The sequence below is a fragment of the Gobio gobio genome (genome assembly GCF_949357685.1).
Source record: "Gobio gobio genome assembly, chromosome: 22".
Lineage (NCBI taxonomy): Eukaryota > Metazoa > Chordata > Actinopteri > Cypriniformes > Gobionidae > Gobio > Gobio gobio.
In genome coordinates this window covers 43934853-43959379 of record NC_137118.1, presented here as the reverse complement: position 1 = coordinate 43959379, position 24527 = coordinate 43934853, and the positions used below count along the sequence as shown (strand labels likewise).

Genomic DNA, 24527 nt, shown 5'->3' with positions numbered 1-24527 from the left:
CACACACACACACACACACACACACACACACACACAATTTTAATACATTTACTATATAATTTTCATATAACAAATAAAATGTTAATAAAACAATTAAAAATAGTGAATAATTTGCTTCAGATCATCAAAGTTTTTAAATTGTAATATTTGTATTAAGTTTGGACACGGAAAAAAATGTAATATGTCAAAAAGACATTCATATAACAAATTTAAAAAGTTTGAAGTTTGTTTAGCTTTTCTTGTTTTGTTTTTTTAAATAAATCGCAGCGATTTAGGCTGTTGCGCGCGCAATTTAAGATAAAAAACGAAATGTGTATCTCCTCCTAATTAAACAGATATGTTTAGTTTACAAGGTCTGCAAAAACAACATCTGTATTTTTTATGGAGCTCGTTTTTCCTGATGGGATGTTGTAATGTTTCACATTCAGGTCAGGCCAATGAACCTTTAACACAAAAAATATCCGTTCCACCTTAACAGGACTGATGTGTTCGTCAGAAATATGGCGCTGCGACGAACAGCCTCTCCCTCCCTTAAAAACACACTCCCACTACTGACAGTGAGGAAACTTCGGGCTGTCAAAACATCTCACGAGCCCGTCACTTCACTTATGAGCGGCGTTTGCACTACAAATACAGCTGTGCAGGAGGCGCGTGTGTCTGCAGACCCCGGTTTAAAACAAGAAAAATGTCAGTCAACCCGAAATTTGTGAGTCCTTTCCACAGACCGCACTGTTTATCAGCCGCTGCGCCCGCCGGACAAAACAAACTCACACACCCTGGGAAGGCTATTTTAGCCGGTAAGTGTCTTTCTATGCTTATGAATCATGTAAGAAACAGTGAAAGTCATTCCTGTTGATGCTGTGACTGACTCCAGATCAGTTGTGCCACAGTTTTTGCACTGTCATCCACACTGTTTACAGTCCTCTCTGCTCGATTGATCCCCACAGGGCTGTAGTCATCACCCCTGCACAGGCGAGTATTCAGACTGGCGTGTGTGTGTGTGTGTGTGTGTGTGTGTGTGTGTGTCAGTGTGACTGTTTCACTGGAACTCATGCAAAGTAACAAAAGAACGTTTATTAAGTAACAAACGATACAGTTTAGAACGTCTGTCACAATGTAACAATCTTGACTGTGACGAAATGGAATGTGTAAGGATACGTCACACTACACCCCAAAATCAAATCAAAACAAATAGGAGATTCTTGTATTTATTGCATTGTGGAATAGTTTAACGACAAATAAGCACTTTTCTTTCTTTCTGTCGTTTAATTTATTATTAAATGACATCTGTTTTTAAGGATTTTTGTATATTGTAACATTATTTCAATGCACATTTTCCCTCTAATTACTGTATTAATTTTACTTCAGATTTGTTATTCTCAGAGGTGATTCTCATTAGTGAAATACTGCATTTTTATTAAACGTATTAAACGTAAAAAATTGCAATATTGTTTAATTTTAAATAAGCACACTGTAAAGTTGTTGCCTTACGTTTTTTACACTCAACTTGGATGTTTGAGTCATTTCAACTTAAATTACATTCACATTGTTACGTTATTTTCATGCAGATTTTCCCTCATATTGTTATTACACTAAGTGATTCTCATTAGTGAAATTAAGTATTTTTTATTGTTTATATTGTTTAATTTTAAATTAGCAAACTGTAAAAAGTCAACTTTCAAAACTTAAAAAAGTGAGTTGAATTATGTATAACTTGCTTAACTTATTTTTATGAGTTAAAGCAATGTAAAAACATATGTTGTCATAACGTATACATCATATAATTTATTTTTTACAGATAATTTTTTTTTAATGTTGTTTTGCATTATGGTAATGAGGGGGACAAATGTGCTTAATTGTCATAAAAAGGGCTTGATTATTTATGCAAAATACAATTTCTTTGTTTCTTTTGATTTGTGGGGTGAAACATGACCCGGTCATGCTCTTAACTTTCCGTTATTGATAAAGTATTTCTTTATCGCTGTAATAAAGGCCTTTGATTTTTTTTTTAATATTTAACAAGCGGCTGAAAAAAATCTTAAAGGAATGCTAATGAAATGTCATTATTATTATTTGGATCCAATAAGTAACAATCAGTGTTATTATCATTAACTAAAACTATTTTTTTTTTTAAATCTGTTAATTTAAATAAAACTAAAATAAAATATAAATATTAGTTGAAATATTTAACTAAAGGAAGATTAGAAATGTTGCCTTGTCAATAAACTGATATAAGTTGAAGCATTGAAAATATTATAATAAATTAAAACTAACTATATATAAACTATATAAATATTCATTGGAAATAAATTAAAACGAATTATATATAAACTATATAAATATTAACTGGAAATAAATTAAAACTAACTATATATCAACTATATATAACTGATATAAACATACATTTAACCTAATTAGCTAATTTAAAAAAAAATGTCAAAAGCACATAATGAAATTACAAAAAAATTACACTAAAATTAACATGAAAACTAAAAATTTAAATATTAATAAAACTCAAATAACACTGGAAAAAATAAGATTCTTCTAATAATAAAATATGATTAATATATATATATATATATATATATATATATATTTTTTTATCCATATAGCATCTTTGATTCTTAGAACATTTCATCCCTGATTCCAAATGATATGCATCCCATTAGCAATTAGCCTTGGATGGAATTTTATTTTATTCTACACTCTAAAAAATGCTGGGTTAAAAACAACCCAAGTTGGGTTGAAAATGGACAAACCCTGCAATTGGGTTGTTTTACCCCACTGATTGGGTTGTTTTAACCCAGCAATAGGGTTGTTTTAACCCAGCTATAGGGTTGTTTTAACCCACTGATTGGGTTGTTTTAACCCAGCTATAGGGTTGTTTTAACCCAGCAATAGGGTTGTTTTAACCCACTGATTGGGTTGTTTTAACCCAGCGATAGAGTAGTTTTAACCCAGCTATAGGGTTGTTTTGACCCAGCAATAGGGTTGTTTTGACCCAGTGATAGGGTTGTTTTAACCCAGCGATAGGGTTGTTTTAACCCACCAATTGGGTTGTTTTAACCCAGCGATAGGTTTGTTTTAAGCAAACATTTAACTCAACCGCTGGGTTAAAACAACCCAATTGCTGGGTTTGTCCATTTTCAACCCAACTTGGGTTGTTTTTAACCCAGCATTTTTTGGATACCTAAAAGTGTTATTGTAGCTTGTGTTTTTTTCCACCCTTCCCTGAAGTGTCCCTAAGTTAGTGAGGTTAATGTCTTGCCAGAGCACGTGTTTGAGATTCACAGTTACTGAGAAACTCATAATAGTTCCTCGTCTAATGATGAAGTGCTGCATGAAGCTCATTCTGGAGTGATAAATGTGCTGGATGCATGATGACATGATGACTGTGGCATGGACACATTAACACAGTAACACGGAAGGCAGAGGATTGTGAGTGACGTTATTGCCAAATATGTGGTTAACAACTGGAACATGAAACTACAAGTGCACTAGATACAGTCAATCGATGTCATAGAGCACATTTATTCAATAGTTGGTGCTACGTAATGACTTTCTCCACCTCTGAAACAGCATTCCTTTCGGCTGACATGTTGAGTTAGAGACCAGTCATACTAGTATACTCCAATATTAACGGCTCAGCAGAAAACTGTTCACACACACACACACACACTAGAGCATTGATTGCATCATAGACTCACTTTGTTTGACTTTAAAGACATGAAGCCGGATTAGGTGTGTCATTTAAAACATAAAGGCCTGACTTCACAGACAGGGCTTAGATTAAGCCTTAGTTAAATACTGTCATTTTTCAAAATATTTTAAGATATGTCAGTACAAGTTGCGTTCCGTTAAAACAGCTCAAACGTGCACTAGCTTAAGCCTTGTCTGTGAAAGTGTGTACATGACCACACATCCCTCGCTTCCTGAGGAATCTGATAGTGGAGTTTATAAAGTGCTATTTGCTTTTATTTGCTCGCTGTATGCAATCTGGATTTGGCCGTGACTTTTGCCCTAGAACTGATACGTCAGGTATTTCATAGAGGGAACTAGTAATATTAGTGGTCCAAACTTCCTTATACACAATGCTAGGATAAAATAACTCAAGTTGGGTTGAAAATGGACTAGCCCAGCAATTGGGTTGTTTTAAGCAAACATTTAACCTAACCGCTGGGTTAAAACAACCCAATTGCTGGGTTAGTCCATTTTCAACCCGACTTGGGTTATTTTTAACCCAGCATTTTTTAGAGTGTACTTTTATTCAACATTAAAATGATTAAAAGTGACAGTGAGACATTTATAATGTTATAAAAGATACTATTTTAAATCAATGTTGTTCTTTTAAACTTGATCAATGTGAAAATATGTATCACGGTTTCCACAGAAATATGAAGCGACACAACTGTTTTCAACATTGATAATAATCATAAAACAAATCTTATCCAATTAAATATATATATATATATATATATATATATATATATATATATATATATATATATATATATATATATATATATATATATATATATATATATATATATATGTCTGTGTTATGTATACATTCAAAATACATTTATATTTTTTACAATGTACATTTAAATATATTTTTACTGTATTTTTGATCGAATAAATTAAGCCTGGAAGAGTTAAAAAAAAAATCTTAGTGTGTAATTTCATATTTATATGAAATAAAAATATAATATAATATTAATTATATTATATTTATACATTCTAAACTATTTAAGTAATTTATAGACACTAATATTTCACAATATTTCTGTTTTTACTGTATTTTTTATCAAATAGCCTGGAAGAGTTAAAAAAAATCTTAGTGTGTAATTTCATATTTATACAAAATAAAAAGATGATATTATATTCATTATATCATATTATATTTATACATTCTAAAATATTTTAAGTAATTTATGGACACTAATATTTCACAATATTTCAGTTTTGCCTCTGTGAGCAAAACATTTTTATTGTATAATTTGATATTTATATCAATATAATAATATTATATATAATACATTCTAAAATATTGTAAGTCATTTATATACACATGAATGAATCTTCCATGGACTTGTGGTGTAGGTTTCAGGTATTTCCACTTGGGGCTGGTTTTAGCGCCCCTCCACTCTCCCTCAGGGCAGCTTTAGTGGCTGGAGGAGACCAGCAGGTCAGACAGGATAGATCTGTGACCCTCCCACATATAACCTGCTATCCGACAGAAAAGTGCTCGTCAGTTATGTTAAAACCTGTTAGACAGGAATATGTTTTTTAAAGAAATTGTATTTGCATATATTAAAACAAATCCTCAGCTGTCCAGAGAGCACACACAGTTGTTCCAGGAATCCTCAATGAGGACAGAACATCATTAAAACCAGTAGGAGACAGTTACCAGAAACAATTCAGAGAAACTGTAGTTTATGCACCGCTGGAGAAACATCGGGAATCATTGAGTGGAATTTCAAACATGAAACACTAGCACTCATTACAGTGGTATGTGTTCATTGAGTTAAAAGGTCAGTCCACCCAACAATTAAAAGTATCCCATATTGTACTCCCCCTCAAGCCATCCTAGGTGTATTTGACTTTCTTTTTTCAGCCAAACACAATCAGAGTTATATTAAAAAATGTCCTGGCTCTTTCCCAGCTTTATAATGGGAGTGAAACGAGGCCTAGATTTTGAATCCATTATACATTTTCATTTAAAACTTCTTGTTTAGTGATCTGTGTTTTGTCTTTCTTTATCCTCTGCGCTTCTGCGTTCATCAATACGTCATGCGCCGGGTCAGAGGTCACCCTTCCACCCGAACTAGACTCGCGTACGACCCTTACCGGAAGACTATAGTTTATAAAGTTATAAATATGGATATTTTTATGACAAAAACGCATGGCTTCGCTTCAGAAGGCCTTCGGAGTCGTATGGATTACTTTCATGATGCACTTTTTGGGCTTTAAAATCTAAGGCTCCATTCACTCCCATTATAAATCTGGGAAGAGCCAGCCAGGATATTATTTAATATAACTCGGTATTAACTTATAATTAAATAATATTTAATGTGTTCGGCTGAATGAAGAAAGTCACGTACACCTAGGGTGATTAAATTACGGGATTATTTTCATTTTTGAGTGAACTAACCCTTTAACAAGACTTTTTTTATGACGTGTCTTTAAATTTTAACACTGTGAAAGAAGGAATGAAGCTAATTTTAATTAGCTGACAATTTTAACATTATCATGCATTGCATTTGACAGGATATATAATGTATTTAGTCAAGCTAAGTCCCCTTTATTTATATAGCACTTTATACAGGAAAATAATGATCAAATACAAGAGAAATTCAGCTGTAAATCAGCTCTAAAAAAAGACAGTGTCATTATTCAGCTCAAATCAGTGGGAAATTTAGATGATGCGTTTCGGCACATCCCATAGGAAAGAAAAATATCTCTTTAAAATCTATTTTCTTTCTTCTAGAGAGCTATGAGATTAAATGGAGACTATTGCAGTCTCCATGTTATTGCTCTTTCTTTGTAATTATTTGTTAAATTTACAACCAATTTCCTGCAAAGAAATCTCAGAAATGTCCTCCATATGTCCTCAGATTTGACAAGACCCACAAGACTGCTATCAAATGTTAAAAGATATCATTATCAATATGAATGCAAACATTTCGGTTGCACTTTATGGTAACACTTTATTTTACAGTGTCTGTTACATATGTTACATGTACTTACCATAGTAATAACAGTAAATGATGCGTAATTACATGCAAATAACCCTGATCCTACCCTAATCCTATAGTAAGTACATGTAGTTACTAAAATATATAATTACATTGTAACAATGACACCTTAAAATGATTTTATTATTTTACACTATGTGCACTTGCGTGTACTTACAGTGTACTTACCTAAGAAAGTACTGGGTAATATAAGGTAACTATGGGTAAAGGTTAGGTGTAGGTTCAGGGTTAGTAGTTATTACCCAGTTATTCATGCCCCCCCGTAGGCGAACGAACCCCCCTCACTGCCAAAGGTCCAGATTTTAAGTCGGTTTTTTGTAATAAACAAGTGTTCTTTTAAGTAATGAAGGCCAATAATTTGAATCCGGACTTCTTTATTTTTCCGATGTGTAGGCTATATAATAAATGTTGTGAAATAATTGCCTTATATAGTATTAACACGACTTTAATGCAGCAGATATTGCACAGCACCAAGATCTTCTCATCTGAGCACCGCTCGTCAACGGCAAAATATTTAAGATGGCCAATCAAAACAAAGTAGGCGGGCTTTATGTTTACCGAAGATGCTGAGCGTGAATTCCAGCGCGACGATTCAGTAAACGCTCATAAAGTGCGAGATAAGATGTAAGTAGCTAAAGTAAACATTTCATATTTGGCAGCTGTTTTAGGATTGAAACTACTGACAAAAATAATCAATAATCAAACTAATAAATTCTAGTTTCGCCATTTTGAATTGAAAATAGGCCTATAGCCTATATAATTTACATGATTAATGTAATAATAAGCAACTGTCAATGTGAGAGGACAAGAAACATTAACGAAGCTTTCTTCATATAAGGCGCAAGATGATTAATTATGAATGTGTACATATTATGAATGATTTAAAAAATAAAAAAATTCTATACACTCTTAAAAATAAAAGGTGCCAGGAAGAACTAAAAAGGGGTTTTCACGGCGATGCCATGGAAGAACCATTTTTGGTTCCCAAAAGAACTGTTTTTTTCTAACCTTTTTATAATCTAAAGAATCTTTCTACGCTATAAAAAACCTTTTGTGCAATGGAAGGTTTCTTTGGATATTTACGGTTCTTCATGGAACCATCCACCCCGCCAAAGAACCTTTATTTTTTAGTTTGTAGCCTTCAGTAAATTAACTTGTCTTAGAAAGTGATTAATAAAAAATATTCTAAATATAAATTGACCCTACTTTCTTGACTGCTTTAGGAGGGGAAGAGACAGGGCAAGATAAGGAGAATGAGAGAAAAAGAAAGGGTGATGGAGATGAGGAGAGAGCAAGAATTGACAAATAATCTACTGCCCACTGACTTGGTTTTAAAGCTATTTCTCATCCATTTTTTGGCCTTCAGATGTCTTAAAATGCACATATGTAGATCAGAGACATCAAAATCTTCTCGGGGGAGCATGCCCCCGAACTAGCTAGCTTGTGTGTGTGTGTGTGTGTGTGTGTGTGTGTGCGTGTGTGTGTGTGTGTGTGCTTTACTAATAAATAGGCTAAAGCAACTTTGTTTGTTGACCAATTAGTGATCATCCAAATGTTAATTCGGTGACTTCAAAACATGAAACAAAGATCATGTTAGTTCTGTCACGTGAATTTGTGATTTGAACATTGTGGGCAAGTTTTGGTTATCCATGCATACCAAATAATATACACTCCACACATGATCTTGGTTAGCAATTTGACAACATTGTAATAAATAAGCATGCTTTTTGATGCACAGAAAGTAGCCTGTTAAGAAACCAGCACAAAGATAATCCAGCACAAATTAGTGCATAAAAAGTCACCAAAATGAAGTATTTGAACCTCATAATTAAATACAAAATGGAAATGAGACTAAAAAAGGTCCACTTTTTGAAAACCTGTTATTATAATTACTATAATAAGCACATAGTATGTAGGCTACATGGGGAACAGTACTGTAAAATAAAGAGCTACCAATGATTCTCATCAAATGCTGTGAACTAGCCACGATCATTTCATAGCTCTTGAACTCTTTCACAACTATTGACTCAGACTCATGTGTGTTTATTTTAGTAGAAACACCTCAGACAAAGTTGATACTTCAATGAAAAATGGCTCTCCTGAGCTATGAGACAGCAGCCTTTGAGCAATACATTTCATCCTGGAACGTACACAGTGTATAATAACGTCTGCTTGTCGATCGATCACCTGAAGCTTTTCTGCACGCATGGCACAGTAAATGAAGCATAAACGTGTCAACAAAGTTGTTTCTCACTCACACCCATCTGTCCGAGCAGGGGGCGGGTCCTCTCAGCCAATCACAGATAGACACGCCCCCTTTACCGCTGACTCTGACTCTGAGCTGCAGATGTGCTCAACACACACACAGTTAAGGTGGAGACGGATCATTGGGATATACAAGGCATTGGTTATTCACTGAGGCAATCATTGCTGTAAAAACTCGTAATACATAATTTATAATTATAATTAATTTATAAAAAATTATACTTCAAATAAATGCTGTTCTTTAGGACTTTCTGTTCATCAAAGACTCCTGAAAAATAATATGCCTCACGGTTTCCACAAAAGTATTAAGCTGTTTTCAACACTAATAATAATCATAAATGTTTCTTGAGCAGCAAATCATCATAATATAATGATTTCTGAAGGGTCATGTGACACTGAAGACTGGAGTAATGATGCTAAAAATTCAGCTTTGATCACAGGATATAAATTATACTTTACAATATATTTACATAGAAAACAGTTATTCTAAATTGTAATAATATTTCGCAATATTGCTGTTTTTACTGTAATCTTAACAGCCCCAAACTTTTGAAGAGTAGTGTATACACTCTAAAAAATGCTGGGTTAAAAATAACCCAAGTTGGGTTGAAAATGGACTAACCCAGCAATTGGGTTGTTTTAACCCAGCGATTGGGTTGTTTTAAGCAAACATTTAACCCAACCGCTGGGTTAAAACAACCCAAACTGGGTTAGTCCATTTTCAACCCAACTTGGGTTATTTTTAACCCAGCATTTTTTAGAGTGTATATAAGTATTTGACTAAAATAAAATGACAATAATTAGTCACTAATACTATTAGGGTTAGTGAATTAAATGTATTAGTCATATATAGAGACCAGAATACCACAGAAACTTGAGGGAGACTGTCTTTATTTGGCACACTAAGCAACCACTAGCTTCCCTAGCAACCATCACAACTTCCTATATAAGGGTAACAACGATATGCTTAAAAGCAGAGAAGTTTCTCCTTTGAGTTTTCCACGTACAGACAAGACCATTGTCAAAACGATCCCCATTCACACAGATCCGCGAAAACGTCTAAAAGACGCTGCATTCTGTTGCCAGGCCATTAGGTGGCGATGAAACACTGTAGACTGAACATGTAATACGCATGTGCATGACGTCATTGTTTTCACGGATTCACGTTTTGTTGTTTACACGGAGACCGTTTTAAAAAAGACTTGCACTTTGAAACCCGTTTTCAAAAGTTTGCGTTTTAAGGCACCCAAAACACTGTTGTCGTGTAAATAAACGGCCCAAACGCATGAAAGTTTTACGTTTTTAGTTGAAAATGTTGTTGCGTAAACAGCCCCTAATACTACCCAGAACACCCTTGTGTTTTCAGCGATGTTTGCACAAATGCAAACACTTCTGTACAAATGTACAAATCTAGTTCTGATATATATGCTAATTCAATATAACAATGCAAAATATGCTAATTCATGCTAGCATTGTGCTAACTCATGTTAGTAAAATACTAATTTATGCTGCTAACAATGTGTTAAAAAATACTACCAATGTGCTAATTCATGCTAGAAATGTGTTAAAACATGCTAGCAAATGTCTTAAAACATGCAAATTCTTGCTAGAAAAATGTTAAACATATCAACAATATGCAAATTCATGCTACAAACGTGCTAAAACATGCTAATTCATGCAAATATTGTGTTAATTCATGCCAGCCATTTCAAAACATGCTACCAATGTGTAAAACATGGTAGCAATGTGCTAATTCATGTTATCAGTACGAAAAAACAGGAAAATTAATACTAGCATTGTGCTAATTCGTGTTAACATAATGCTAAGTCATGTTAACAATATGTTAAACATGCTAGCAATGTGCAAAAACATGCCAATTAATGTGAGCAATATGATAATTCATGCTAGCAATGTGCTAATTAATGCTAGCAACGTTAATTCCTGTGAACAAAATGCCAATCAATGCTAGCAATATGATAACTAATGTTAACAATGAGTTAAAACATTCTAGCAATGTGCCAATTCACGTTAGCAACATATAAAAATGTGGTAGCAATGTGGTAAAACATGCTCATTCCTGTTAACAATGTGTTAAAACATGTTAGCAATGTGTTAAAACGTGCTAATTTGTGCTAGCAATGTGTTAATTAATGCCAGCAATGTTAAACATGCTATCAAAATGCTAATTAATGCTAACAATGTTCTCAAACATGGTAGCCATGTACTAATTCATGTTAGCAATATGTAAAAATATGTTAATTCATGCAAGCATTGTGTTAATTGATGTCAGCAACACGGTAATTAATGCTAACAGTGTTTCAAAACATGCTAGCAGTGTGCTAATGCTATCTGTTTTCTGACTGTATTGCCTTAAAATATATATATGTGTGTGTGTGTGTGTGTGTGTGTGTGTGTGTGTGTGTGTGTGTGTGTGTGTGTGTACATATCTATAATTAACAAACTATTATGTTTTTGTTCTTTGCATAGTACTTTTCCCCCTTTTTTCTTTTTACTAAAATAGCTTTAACTATGGCAGTATTTTCCATCTGTCATATTACGACTTGTATTATTAAAATCAATATAATGAAATTGTCTGTGTTTTGCAGGTGGGATTGCCGGAGGCATTGAAATCTGCATCACATTTCCTACAGAGTATGTGAAAACTCAGCTACAGTTAGATGAGAAGGCAAACCCACCGCGGTACAAAGGCATCGGTGTGTATTTGCACACACTTCTCCGCTTTTAATCGTGTCATGTTATTATCTTAAGTAGACACTCAACAATTGTTTCGTGATAATTGCATCTGCTTTGTCCTGGGAGCTTTTCAAACACTTGCATTTAAAAACACATGGTGCATCAGCCGAGAGCGAGTCCACTGGGGTTTGAAGGTTCAAAGTACAGTAACTGATCTGGGTTTGGGGTTATCAGGCACTGGACTTTGTGGCCCCTTTTTCACAACAAGTTTATCAGCACTGATTGTTCAACCAGGTTTGTTTGTTAGCCAATAACATGCGTGCAACCCGGCAGGGTCACGTTTCAACAGTCTGGTCTGGTTGTGTTCTCTTTTGAACCGATTAATGATTTACTCAGCTGCAGGGGACCAGCGCTAGACCAATCTGAAAAAGGAAATGAATGCTTTTAATAATTCACACCCACCCACGTTTCCAAAAGATAAGCTTTTGAAATGTTTACAATGCAAACATGCTCTTAAAGATATTGAACTGATGTGCTTCTGTCCTGTTTGCTCAGTGGACTGTGTGCAGCAGACGGTGCGTGGTCATGGGGTGAAGGGGCTGTACAGGGGTCTGAGCTCCCTGCTCTATGGCTCCATTCCCAAAGCTGCGGTGAGGTAAGCACTTCCTGACCCACTGGGATAAGCCTCGCACAGACGGACCTTTGGCTCTCAGTGTGAAGTCTGATGCTCATTGCGGCTTATTCTGGCCGCGAGCTGACCCCTTAAAGGGGCTCTTCAGTGCTGGGAAGATGAATGTTTATTTAAACTGGGTCATTTATGTACAACCCCAAATCAGAAAAAGTTGGGACAGTATGGAAAACGCAAAAAAAAAAAAAAAAAAAAGTGATTTCTAAATTTACTTTGACTTGTATTTCATTGCAGACAATATGAACACAAAATATTTCATGTTTTGTCTGGTCAACTTCATGTCATTTGTAAATATGCATCCTTTCCTGTCATTCAGACCTGCAACACATTTCAAAAAAAGTTGGGACAGTAAAGCATTTACCACTTTGTAATGTTGCCATTCCTTTTCACAACACTTAAAAGACGTTTAGGGACTGAAGACACCAAGTGATGAAGTGTTTCAGGTGTAATTTTGTCCCATTCTTCCTGCAAACAAGTCTTAAGGTGGGCAACAATACGGGGTCTTCGTTGTCGCATTTTGCGCTTCAAAATGCGCCACACATTCTCTATTGGAGACAGGTCGGGACTGCAGGCAGGCCAGTCAAGTACCCGTACCCTCTTCCTCCGCAGCCAGGACTTTGTAATGTGTGCAGAATGTGGATTTGCATTGTCATGTTGAAATATGCATGGACGTCCCTGGAAAAGATGTCTTCTTGAAGGCAGCATATTATGCTCCAAAATCTCTATGTACTTTTCAGCATTAATGGTGCCTTCACAGAAGTGCAAGTTACCTTTGCCAAGGGCACTGACACAACCCCATACCATGACAGACCCTGGCTTTTGGACTTGTTGCTGGTAACAGTCTGGATGATCCTTTTCTTCTTTGGTCCGGAGCACACGGCGTCCATTCCTCCCAAAAAATACCTGAAATACTGATTCATCTGACCACAGTACACGTTTCCACTGTGTGATGGTCCATCCCAGATGCCTCCGAGCCCAGAGAAGTGGACGGCGCTTCTGGACACTGTTAACATAGGGCTTCCTTTTGGCACAGTACAGTTTTAACTGGCATTTGTGGATGTAACTACGTATTGTGGTACTTGACAAAGGTTTGCCAAAGTAGTCCTGATCCCATGTGGTGATATCGCTTATAGATTAATGACGATTCTTGATGCAGTGCCGCCTGAGGGATCGGAGATCACGGTTGTTCAGCTTAGGCTTGCGCCCTTGTCCTTTACGCACTGAAATTCCTCCAGATTCCTTGAATCTTTTAATTATGTTATGCACTGTTGAATGTGAAATATCCAAATCTCTTCCTATCTTTCTTTGAGGAACATTGTTTTTAAACATTTTTCAATAATTTTCTCACGTATTTGTTGGCAAACTGGCGATCCTCTGCCCATCTTTGCTCCTAAAGGATTAGACCTTTCTTGGATGCTGCTTTTGTACCAAATCATAATTACAATCACCTGTTGACATCACCTGTTTCAATTATTATTTAACCATTTTACCTCATTACTAGCCCTAAATTTTTTGAAATGTGTTGCAGGTCTGAATGACAGGAAAGGATGCATATTTACAAATGACATGAAGTTGACCAGACAAAACATGAAATATTTTGTGTTCATATTGTCTGCAATGAAATACAAGTCAAAGTAAATTTAAAAATCACTTTTTTATTTGCGTTTTCCATACTGTCCCAACTTTTTCTGATTTGGGGTTGTAGTAGAAATGTGAAATAATTTTTGAATTTGGTGCCTTCTAGACTGAGAAAAGACAGAAAATGTATGTTTGTCTCATGTGGATGAAAGACAACAACTCCCAGAATGCACTTTGCTGCTCAACGAGGCCACTCCTAAAGCCACGGCTACTGGTTATCACTTGCCCACCGCGGCACCGCCCCAACGTCGTTTTGATTTTCATAGTAATAAAATAATTTAGTTCAGTTAGAGAATAAACACTACAATTAAAAACTGAACGTGTCTTTTCAATAAAGTGTGAGTGAGCCGAACGAAAATCACGGCACAAATGCAACAGGAGTCAGAGAGCGAAGAGCTGAGCAGAGCTGAGGTAAGCGCGGCTGTCCAGTTTGGCGCCCTTTCAGATCATGTCCATGGAAGCTAAACTTTCATAGGAATTCATTGAAAAGTTGAAACACTCACTTTGCTCCGCACCGCTCCGTTATGCTGCATTCACACGGGGCGTCGGCGTTAACGCTTCTCATTTACTTTGAATGGGTGATCATGCGTTGCCGATCTGAATTGTGGGTTCCGTCGCGTCGCTTCACTCACGTTGCAAGCGGCAGAAGTCGAAGATTTCTCTACTTTTCAAGCGCCAACGCAGGCGTCATCCAATCAGATCGCCCTATGCAAATACCCTAGAGCAGACTTTAGCCAATTGCGTTCATGCAACCCCAGAGCAGACGTGTGATTGGCTGTTGTCACTTTGATGGTCGCATCAGCACGACACTTCAGCCAAGCATTAACGCCAAGCGGCAACCTCCCGCAATTTCTCTTGAAGCCAATAGTGACTTAAACTGCAATTCATGGACTGGCCACTAGAGACAGACTCCAGATGGAGCAGAATCTCATTGAACTCACGTTAAAATGCCCAACTTTACAGCAGATTAAAACATGTTTACAGTCTGGTGCAAATTGTGGTTTTGGTCTATACGGCTAATTTTTCCCTTCATGACGACTGTGAGGGGGTGAATTTTTTTATAACTCATTTGTTTACATTATATAAAGCATTAAAGTTCTGCATAATTAAGGGCGTGGCCACTTTGAGTGACAGATGGATAGCCATTTATCTGCTGTCTGTTAGTCATCGCGTCACCTCAGCTCCGCCCACGCCCCGCCTTTTTGCCCATTTGTCCTGTTATCCGGGAGTGACGCGCTGCCAAGATGGCAACAGCCATCTCGTCCATTCTTTACGCTTCAAAACTGCTCTTCAGAATCCTATGGGTAACGTCATGGACACTACGTCCATATTTTTTTACAGTCTATGGTTAAAGCTGACACCTCGTGTGAATGCTGCGTTATGAATGCCCGAGCTGAGCGGCCGTGCGCATTTACATTCTGAGAGTGAGATCCCTCCCCTATGGGCGGGTTGAAAACATGCGGAACAGCTCCCTCTAGTGGCTGTAGTCTTTAGCCTCTGGCCAAAAAATCCTCAGATGACGCAAAATGACGATATTTGCGTCATCTGAGGTTTTTTTCCAGAAATAAAATACATAATTATCTCGTCTCAGGGGGTTATGAGGGGGGAAAGTACCATAATTCAAAAATACTACCGGGTTAATGCTAATGTTAAATCACTGAAGTAACCCTTTAAACAATTTATAGTTTTGCTCTGCTCTCTTTCATTGGCTAGATATTTCTTGTGTAGAGTATAAATTCCTCACTAGCCATCATGACACATCATGTCTTGTCACACTTGAATGGTTCAAAAGTATTCGCATGAATAAGAGCGTGATCATATAATGGAACAGTAGCCAAAGGATGACGGAAAAAATGTGTATGTGTGTGTGTGTGTGTGTATATATATATACATATATATATATATATATATATATATATATATATATATATATATATATATATATATATATATATATATATATATATATATATATATATATATATATATATATATATATATATATATATATATATATATATATATATATATATATATATATACATATATATTTGATAGATTTGTGTTATATGCACGCCTGTTTGGCTGCTTTCTGTGCTTTATTTTGACCATTTTATTATTGTTGTTATAAGCCTATATATTTTTATTATAGTCGTGTTTATGATGAAAATACCACAGAAAAGTTTTACAAAATTATTTTGTAAAGCGCACAGTTTTCAAAATCATATTAGAATGAAACGATGCTATTTTAGTATTATTTATACACTTTTATAGTTTTTATAACAGTTGCTGCATTAATTTGTTAATTGATTTAAATATTTTTAACGCGTTATATAAAAATATTTCAGTTAAATATTTTTAACTGAAAAAAAATAATGGGATAATTTTGACAGCCCTAATAAATATAAATATTTATAATTATAATTATAAATATATATACAGTACACACTATAAAAACACTATAAAAACTAATGAAACTAATGAAAACTAATGAAACTAATGAAAAAGATAAAAACAAAACAAATCAATAAAAAATTTATATTACAATGAAAAGAGAAACTATAAAAATCTGACTACAAATATGAAAAAACCTGTATCTTAATGTCACTAAAATAGCAATTATAAATACAATTAAAAAAAATAACAATTTGAATACACACTCATTCTTGTATATATTTAAGAAATATTTGCATGTATATACTGTATATATTTATATAATTTTTATTATATATAAATATATTTTATACATAAATATAACACATTTTTCTTAAATGTATACGTGTGTATTTATATATACATAATAATTATACACAGTACACACATGTATTATGTAAACACAAACTTTTATTTTGGATAAAGCAGCCATACAGTATAGAAAGACATAATAAATATGGATAAATATATAAACATATTAACAATATGCCAATTCATAGTACCAACATGCTAAAACATGCTAATTCATGCAAGCATTGTGTTAATTATGATGTATTTTTATGTATATTTATGTGTTTTGTATTTATCATTTATATTTATTAATTTCTCTTTTTGTGCCCATAAGGCAGATTCTGCAGAGTAAATGAGAGAGATGCTTTTTCTTTTCATTTTAAACAGGAAATGTTCTTGTGCTGATGTTGTACAGTTTATTGTCATGTGACTCTTTGTCTGCAGGTTTGGGATGTTTGAGTTCCTCAGTAATAAGATGCGGGATGAATCTGGGAAGCTGGACAGCAGGCGGGGGCTGCTCTGCGGTCTGGGCGCAGGAGTTGCCGAGGCTGTAGTCGTGGTGTGTCCGATGGAGACTGTAAAGGTGTGTGAGATGATATATGCCGATGCTTTTAGCATGCGTTGATAGTTAGTGGCCTAGTACTTACACAGCTTACACAGAGAGTGAGCAATGTGACATTTAGTCTAGTCACATTGCATTGCTCACTCGCAGTCTAGACGCAGTATAACACATTCCACACAAATACACATGTGAAGGATTACAGTTTACTCATGCTGTACCTGTTACATAAGCAGACCCTCAGACGAGAATATATTTATTGCATTGTCATATCTGAAATGCATGGGAAATCAATGTGAAGTGATTTCTAGAATCATCACTGATGTGTTCAATGTGCATTTTTATTAAAAAAAAAAAATCTATTTCAGGTCAAATTCATCCACGATCAGAGCTCAGCGAACCCAAAGTACAAAGGTTTTTTCCACGGTGTGAGGGAGATCATCAGAACACAAGGTACATGTGTGTATGTGTGTGTGTCCTGCAGCACCACCTCCTGGACACCAAACACACTTACAACAGATACATCTGAAAAGAGAGAAATAAGATGAAACTAGAGAACCGTTTCTAATTTCATTTGATTTATGCCATATGCACGCCTGTTTGCTGCTTTCTACAGTTTTATTCTTGTTGTTATTATAGTGTATATATTTTATTATAGTCGTGGTTATTATGAAACCACCCCAGACAAATTTAACAAATTTATTTAGTGAAGCACACAGTTTTTACAATTATGTTAGAATGAAACCGTGCTATTTTAGTATTATTTATACACTTTTTATAGTATCTATTCATATTTTGGATTAGCTTTTATTTATATATTTTCAGTTTTCTTTTTAATTTTAGTGTTTTTTCTTTTTGTAATTTTTTGTGCTTTGTCATCTTTATTAGTTTTTTTTTATTTCTAGCTTTATTATTAATATTATTTATTATTTTTATTTCAGCTTTAGTTTTTGTCATTTTAGAACATAAACATACTATTTCAGTAAGTCTAGTATTCATCTAGTTCATCTAGTATTTATATTTTACGTTATTTACATCTTATACTTTTACTTATTGTCTTTACCTTTACTTTAAGTTTTAGTTCATGATAACACTGGGACAAAATTGGTGAACTGAAATGTTTTAAAAAATGTATATGGCTCAAATAAAAGCCTTGTATTAGAAAGCCCTGCTTGTTTTTAGCTTTTAACATCATGTGACGCAGCTATCCATGTGACCTTCACACTCTAATCAACCTCTCATCCAATCGATTATTGAACCACAGGAAGCTCATTTCAATACAAACCAGTCATTGTATTTGATAGAAAACCACTCCCTTATTTGTTAGGACTCTTTTAAAGGTGCAGTGTGTAGTATTTATGAGGATCTATTGACATAAATGCAATATAATATACATAACTATGTTTTCAGTAGATTATTAAGACCTTTATTGTATTTATTACCTTAGAATGAGCTGTTTCTATCTACACAAACCATGAAAGGGAGGGGTGAGCGGTGGACGGTTGCAATTCACAAACTCACCACTAGATGTCGCTAAAATTCACACACTGCACCTTTAATAATTCTGCTTTGTAAGTCTTTTAAACGATGAGCTTATCTGTGAAGCTGTTTTCTTATTGAACAGGACTCAAAGGAACATATCAGGGATTGACCGCAACAGTCCTGAAGCAGGGCTCAAATCAGGCCATCCGATTCTACGTAATGACCGCTCTGAGAAACTGGTACAAAGGTATGAACTGCAATATAATATATATAATAATCACTGTTTGTGCTAATCAAACAATGTGGCTGAAATGAAACTGTGTTCACTCTAAAACCAGGCGATAACCCCAATAAGACTATTAACCCCTTCATAACCGGAATGTTTGGAGCCTTTGCTGGAGCCGCAAGCGTGTTTGGAAATACACCATTGGATGTGATCAAAACTAGAATGCAGGTGTGTAATAAAAATCATCGTCAAGTGTAAAAAGAAACAAAACATGAACGAGATATTTCAATGTTGTTTTAATGATGTTCACAGGGATTGGAATCTCACAAATATAAGAGCACAGTCGACTGCGCCATCAAAATCATGAAATACGAAGGACCAGCTGCGTAAGTAAACACACTGAACATTTCATTTGAATAATAATCAGCTTATTAGAAGGATTTCTGAAGGATCATGTGACACTGAAGCCTGGAATAATGATGCTGAAAATCACAGGAATAAATTACAGTTTAAAATATATTCACATAGAAAACAGTTCTTTTAAATAGTAATATTTCACATTATTACTGTTTTTATTGTATTTTTGATCGAATAAATGAAGCTGTGGTGAGCAAAAACATCCTTTAAAAACATAAAACGGTAGTGTACAGGTGCTGGATATATAATTAGAATATCATCAAAAAGTTGATTTATTTCTCTAATTCCATTCAAAAAGTGAAACTTGTATATTATATTCATTCATTACACACCGACTGATATATTTCAAATGTTTATTTATTTTAATTTTGATGATTATAACTGACAACTAAGGAAAATCCCAAATTCAGTATCTCAGAAAATTAGAATATTGTGAAAAGGTTCAATATTGAAGACACCTGGTGCCACACTCTAATCAGCTAATTAACTCAAAACACCTGCAAAGGCCTTTAAATGGTCTCTCAGTCTAGTTCTGTAGGCTACACAATCATGGGAAAGACTGCTGACCTGACAGTTGTCCAAAAGACGACCATTGACACCTTGCACAAGGAGGGCAAGACACAAAAGGTCATTGCAAAAGAGGCTGGCTGAGCTCTGTGTCCAAGCACATTAATAGAGAGGCGAAAAGATGTGGTAGAAAAAAGTGTACAAGCCATAGGGATAACCGCACCTTGGAGAGGATTGTGAAACAAAACCCATTAAAAAAAGTGGACTGGAGCTGGAGTCAGTGCTTCAAGAACCACTACGCACAGACGTATGCAAGACATGGGTTTCAGCTGTCGCATTCCTTGTGTCAAGCCACTCTTGAACAACAGACAGCGTCAGAAGCATCTCGCCTGGGCTAAAGACAAAAAGGACTGGACTGCTGCTGAGTGGTCTAAAGTTCTCTGATGAAAGTAAATTTTGGGGTCAGTTTCCCAGAGTCTGGAGGAAGAGAGGAGAGGCACACAATCCACGCTGCTTGAGGTTCAGTGTAAAGTTTCCACAGTCAGTGATGGTTTGGGGTGCCATGTCATCTGCTGCAGTTGGTCCACTGTGTTTTCTGAGGTCCAAAGTCAACGCAGGCGCAACCAGGAAGTTTTAGAGCACTTCATGCTTCCTGCTGCTGACCAACTTTATGGAGATGCAGATTTCATTTTCCATCAGGACTTTTTCACCTGCACACAGTGCCAAAGCAACCAGTACCTGGTTTAAGGATCATTGTATCCCTGTTCTTAATTGGCCAGCAAACTCGCCTGACCTTAACCCCATAGAAATCTATGGGGTATTGTGAAGAGGAAGATGCGATATGCCAGACCCAACAATGCAGAAGAGCTGAAGGCCACTATCAGAGCAACCTGGGCTCTCAAAGCACCTGAGCAGTGCCACAGACTGATCTCCTCATGCCACGCCGCATTGCTGCAGGGATTCAGGCAAAAGGAGCCCCAACTGAGTATCGAGTGCTGTACATGCTCATACTTTTCATGTTCATACTTTTCAGTTGGCCAAGATTTCTAAAAATCCTTTCTTTGTATTGGTCTTACATAATATTCTAATTTTCTGAGATACTGAATTTGGGATTTTCCTTAGTTGTAAAAGAAATAAACATTTGAAATATATCAGTCTGTGTGTAATGAATGAATATAATATACAAGTTTCACTTTTTGAATGGAATTAGTGAAATAAATCAACTTTTTGATGATATTCTAATTATATGACCAACACCTGTATATATGAAATTATACTATTATATTTCTATTGACTGTATTGCATAATGACACACACACATGTTTCTGAAATATTCACTTCAATTTCTGTCTGTTCTCTAGATTTTACAAAGGCACCGTCCCCAGGTTAGGTCGTGTGTGTTTGGACGTGGCTATAGTGTTCATAATCTACGAGGAAGTGGTTAAAGTTCTCAACAAGGTGTGGAAGACGGATTAATGGAGCGGCGCTGCTGGCCTTCACGACATCATAGCGGTGCGACAGCGGGGGACGTTTACACGGGGGCCAAAATATCTGCCAACAGCAGACGACTAAGAAAGTCACTGGAATGAACTGAATTACCATAATTTAATCAACACACAGCGAGAGAGATTTAGCCAACTAATGTGAGAAATCAAATACTTGAAAATTAGACTAAAGATAATTAGTATTTACCTTTTTAAAAAATGTTTTTATGTAAAACAACATCTTTAGGGAGACACAGGATTCAATTTTTATTTTATTTTTTAATATTAGGTATATATAGATATAAATATTATATATAGTGCAATTTACCAGCAAATATTATACTTGTTTTTCATTGTATACTTTCTTATTTTGTTTTCCTTACATGTGATCACATACTAAGTGCTGACGGCCTTACACCATAAAACTTAAGAAACAGAATATGCATCTTAGAAAATTACATTTATATATGGGTTACACTTTATTTTAAGGTGACGTAGTTACATTGTACTTACTTAAATAAGTACTGAGTAATATTAATGAACTACAGTTGGGTTTAGGGTTTGGTTTAGTAATTATGCATACTTTACTGTTATTACTATAGTAAGTACATGTAGTAATGTGTAACTAAGTCACCTTAAAATAAAGTGTTAACTTGTCTTGTTTTTCAGTACAAATATGTAAATTAAGCATTCTTAAAGGCACATTTACTTGAGAAGAAAAATGCCTTGTTTTATGAAAAATTCATCAAAATTAAGTGAGTTTATGCTTAAAACAAGAAAAAAATATGAAGTCAGAAAAATAAACCTAATTCAAGGGAAACTAGATAATTTTTCTGATCATATTGGCAAATATTTTTGTTGTTTTCAGCAAAAAAACAACAGATTTGTCATAAAACAAGACTTAATATCTAAAGTAATTTTGTTTCTCATGTAAATGTTTAGATTTTTGCAGTGTAGTCACTTTCTATGATGCATAAATTAACCAAAGCTTTTAATTATAACATCCAAATGTGATTTATACCTTATAGTGGTACGTATGATACATGCACTTTCACATTTGGTAGCAATCCAGGTTTAGTGATTATTTAAAGTGCCTATACAATATACATCATGTGATCTTTTTTTTAATTGTACTTGTTTACATTGAGTCATTTCCATAATTTGCATATAATTACACCCTGTTGTAACAGTATACCTTAATAACAGCGACATATAATCGTGTTACGAGAACTGTACGCCTCAATCTCTGAAATCCACACCACACACACGCCGTGCGTAAACACCAAAGAGCAGGTTACTCTAATACAAATACAATGTTTACTTATTTCACATCAGTTGAATGTTGTAAATGATGTCTCAAAAGGTCAACAGATCTGGCCAGAGCCTTGTAAATACTGATCCCGGATCAGTACATGCCTTAAATAACATTCTGTGTGCTTATATTGTCTTTCCCTTCTGCTCTGCTACCTCAGGAAGACACAGATCTGTAAAGGTGAAATATTCAGCATATTCAATATCTTTGAGATCAAGATAACATCTTCTAGAGCTGCTCTACAGACTGTAATCTGTAGTGAATGTTCATTTCTCAGAATTTCACACCAGACCAGAGAACTAGAGTGTCTCAACTCGTAGCAAAACGCTTTACTTTGGTTCGCTTTACAGTCTAAGTCATGTGTTGTTGCCTTCACCGCACATCATGTGTGATTATGGGAGAGTAGCTGTCTTGAATTTACAGAGAGGTCCGACTGTCAAAAGTATCATTTGTGCCTGTGGTTCTACAGTACAGAGATTAGATGTACTGTAATGCCATATTTCGAAGACACTATGTTGCAGCCAAATCTTCATGTAGTGTTTGTTTGACTTTGTGAACAGTGTGGCGTGGCTGAACCATGTTGTGCCAGGAAATGGCACGGAGATTAAACAGGATTTTATTTAGTGTTTCTGTAAAAGAATGCATTCCAAATGTGTGGCCTAAAATATGCATTAATTGTCATAATAACAAAACATACACTGTGCCTTCAGCTCATGTTCTAATCCAGAATAAATTATGCTGACTGGACAAATGAGTATATTTCTCTTCATAAATACATTAGGTAGAAATTAATGTTCATTATTTATGCAATGCACTTACATAAATGACTATGCCTCTATGCTTCAATTGTGTGTGTGTGTACATTGAAATTGAACATTTAATTCATTAATCCCAGGAACATTGATAAGTGGGATGTGAGTATTAGCCTAGATCTGTAAATTGCAGTCATTGTTTTTTGTACTTTGAAAGTGAAGTGTATCAAGGATCAGTGACCCATACTTGGAATTTGTGCTCTGCATTTAACCAAGTGCACCGGGGAGCAGTTGGAGGTTCGGTGCCTTGCTCAAGGGTCTCACCTCAGTCGTGGTATTGAGTGTGGAAGAGAGCGCTGGTTATTCACTCCCTCCACCGACAATTTCTGCCGGATCTGAGACTCGAACCCACAACCTTCGGGTTACAAGTCCGACTCTCTAACTATTAGGCCCCGACTGCCCCTTGACCTTTAGATGGCCATCACAGGGCTCACACACAGATTTTATAAAAGTCATCAGTTGCACAATTTACCCCCATGTGGCTCAACTTTTCCTCTCCCTAGGCTCAATTTACCCCTGTTAAATCAGACGGATCTCCATATCAAATACGGTTGAAAGAAAAAGTGTGTGAACCGCTTGCAGAATCTGTGAAAATGTGAATATTTTAACAAGATAAGAGAGATCATACAAAATGCGCTATTTTTTATTTATAGTGCTGTCCTGAATAAGATATTTTACTTTTTTTTTTTTTACATATAGTCCGCAAGACAAAAAAATAGCTGAATTTATAAAAACAACCCCATTCAAAAGTTTATGAACCCTTGATTCTTAATATTGTCGTTCCCTGATGATCCACGGCTCTGTGTGTGTGTGTGTGTGTTTCCCTGATGATCCACGACTGCGTGTGTGTGTGTTTCCCTGATGATCCACAGCTGTGTGTGTGTTTTGTGATGGTTGTTCTTGAGTCTCTTGTTTGTCTTGAGCAGTTAAACGGACCAACGTTCTTCAGAAAAATCCTCCA

At 35.3% G+C, this 24527-nt stretch overlaps 1 protein-coding gene across 1 annotated transcript; it reads left to right on the top strand.

Annotated features, from left to right (window-relative positions):
* Window positions 1–556: 556 nt before the first annotated feature.
* Window positions 557–23500, top strand: slc25a1b (slc25a1 solute carrier family 25 member 1b). The gene is made up of 9 exons (XM_079803866.1): window positions 557–797; window positions 11630–11737; window positions 12273–12372; window positions 17212–17350; window positions 17695–17779; window positions 18951–19055; window positions 19147–19262; window positions 19347–19420; window positions 21320–23500. The coding sequence occupies exons 1-9, from the start codon at window positions 686–688 to the stop codon at window positions 21432–21434; spliced, it is 954 nt and encodes a 317-aa protein (XP_079659992.1). The 5' UTR covers window positions 557–685; the 3' UTR covers window positions 21435–23500.
* The last annotated feature ends 1027 nt before the right edge of the window (window positions 23501–24527 follow it).

Coding starts and splice junctions, on each gene's coding strand:
- slc25a1b (XM_079803866.1), top strand. CDS start 686: ATGTCAGTCAACCCGAAATTTGTGAGTCCTTTCCACAGACCGCACTGT. Junction 11,738..12,272: donor ACCGCGGTACAAAGGCATCG/GTGTGTATTTGC, acceptor CTGTTTGCTCAG/TGGACTGTGTGCAGCAGACG. Junction 12,373..17,211: donor ATTCCCAAAGCTGCGGTGAG/GTAAGCACTTCC, acceptor CTTTGTCTGCAG/GTTTGGGATGTTTGAGTTCC.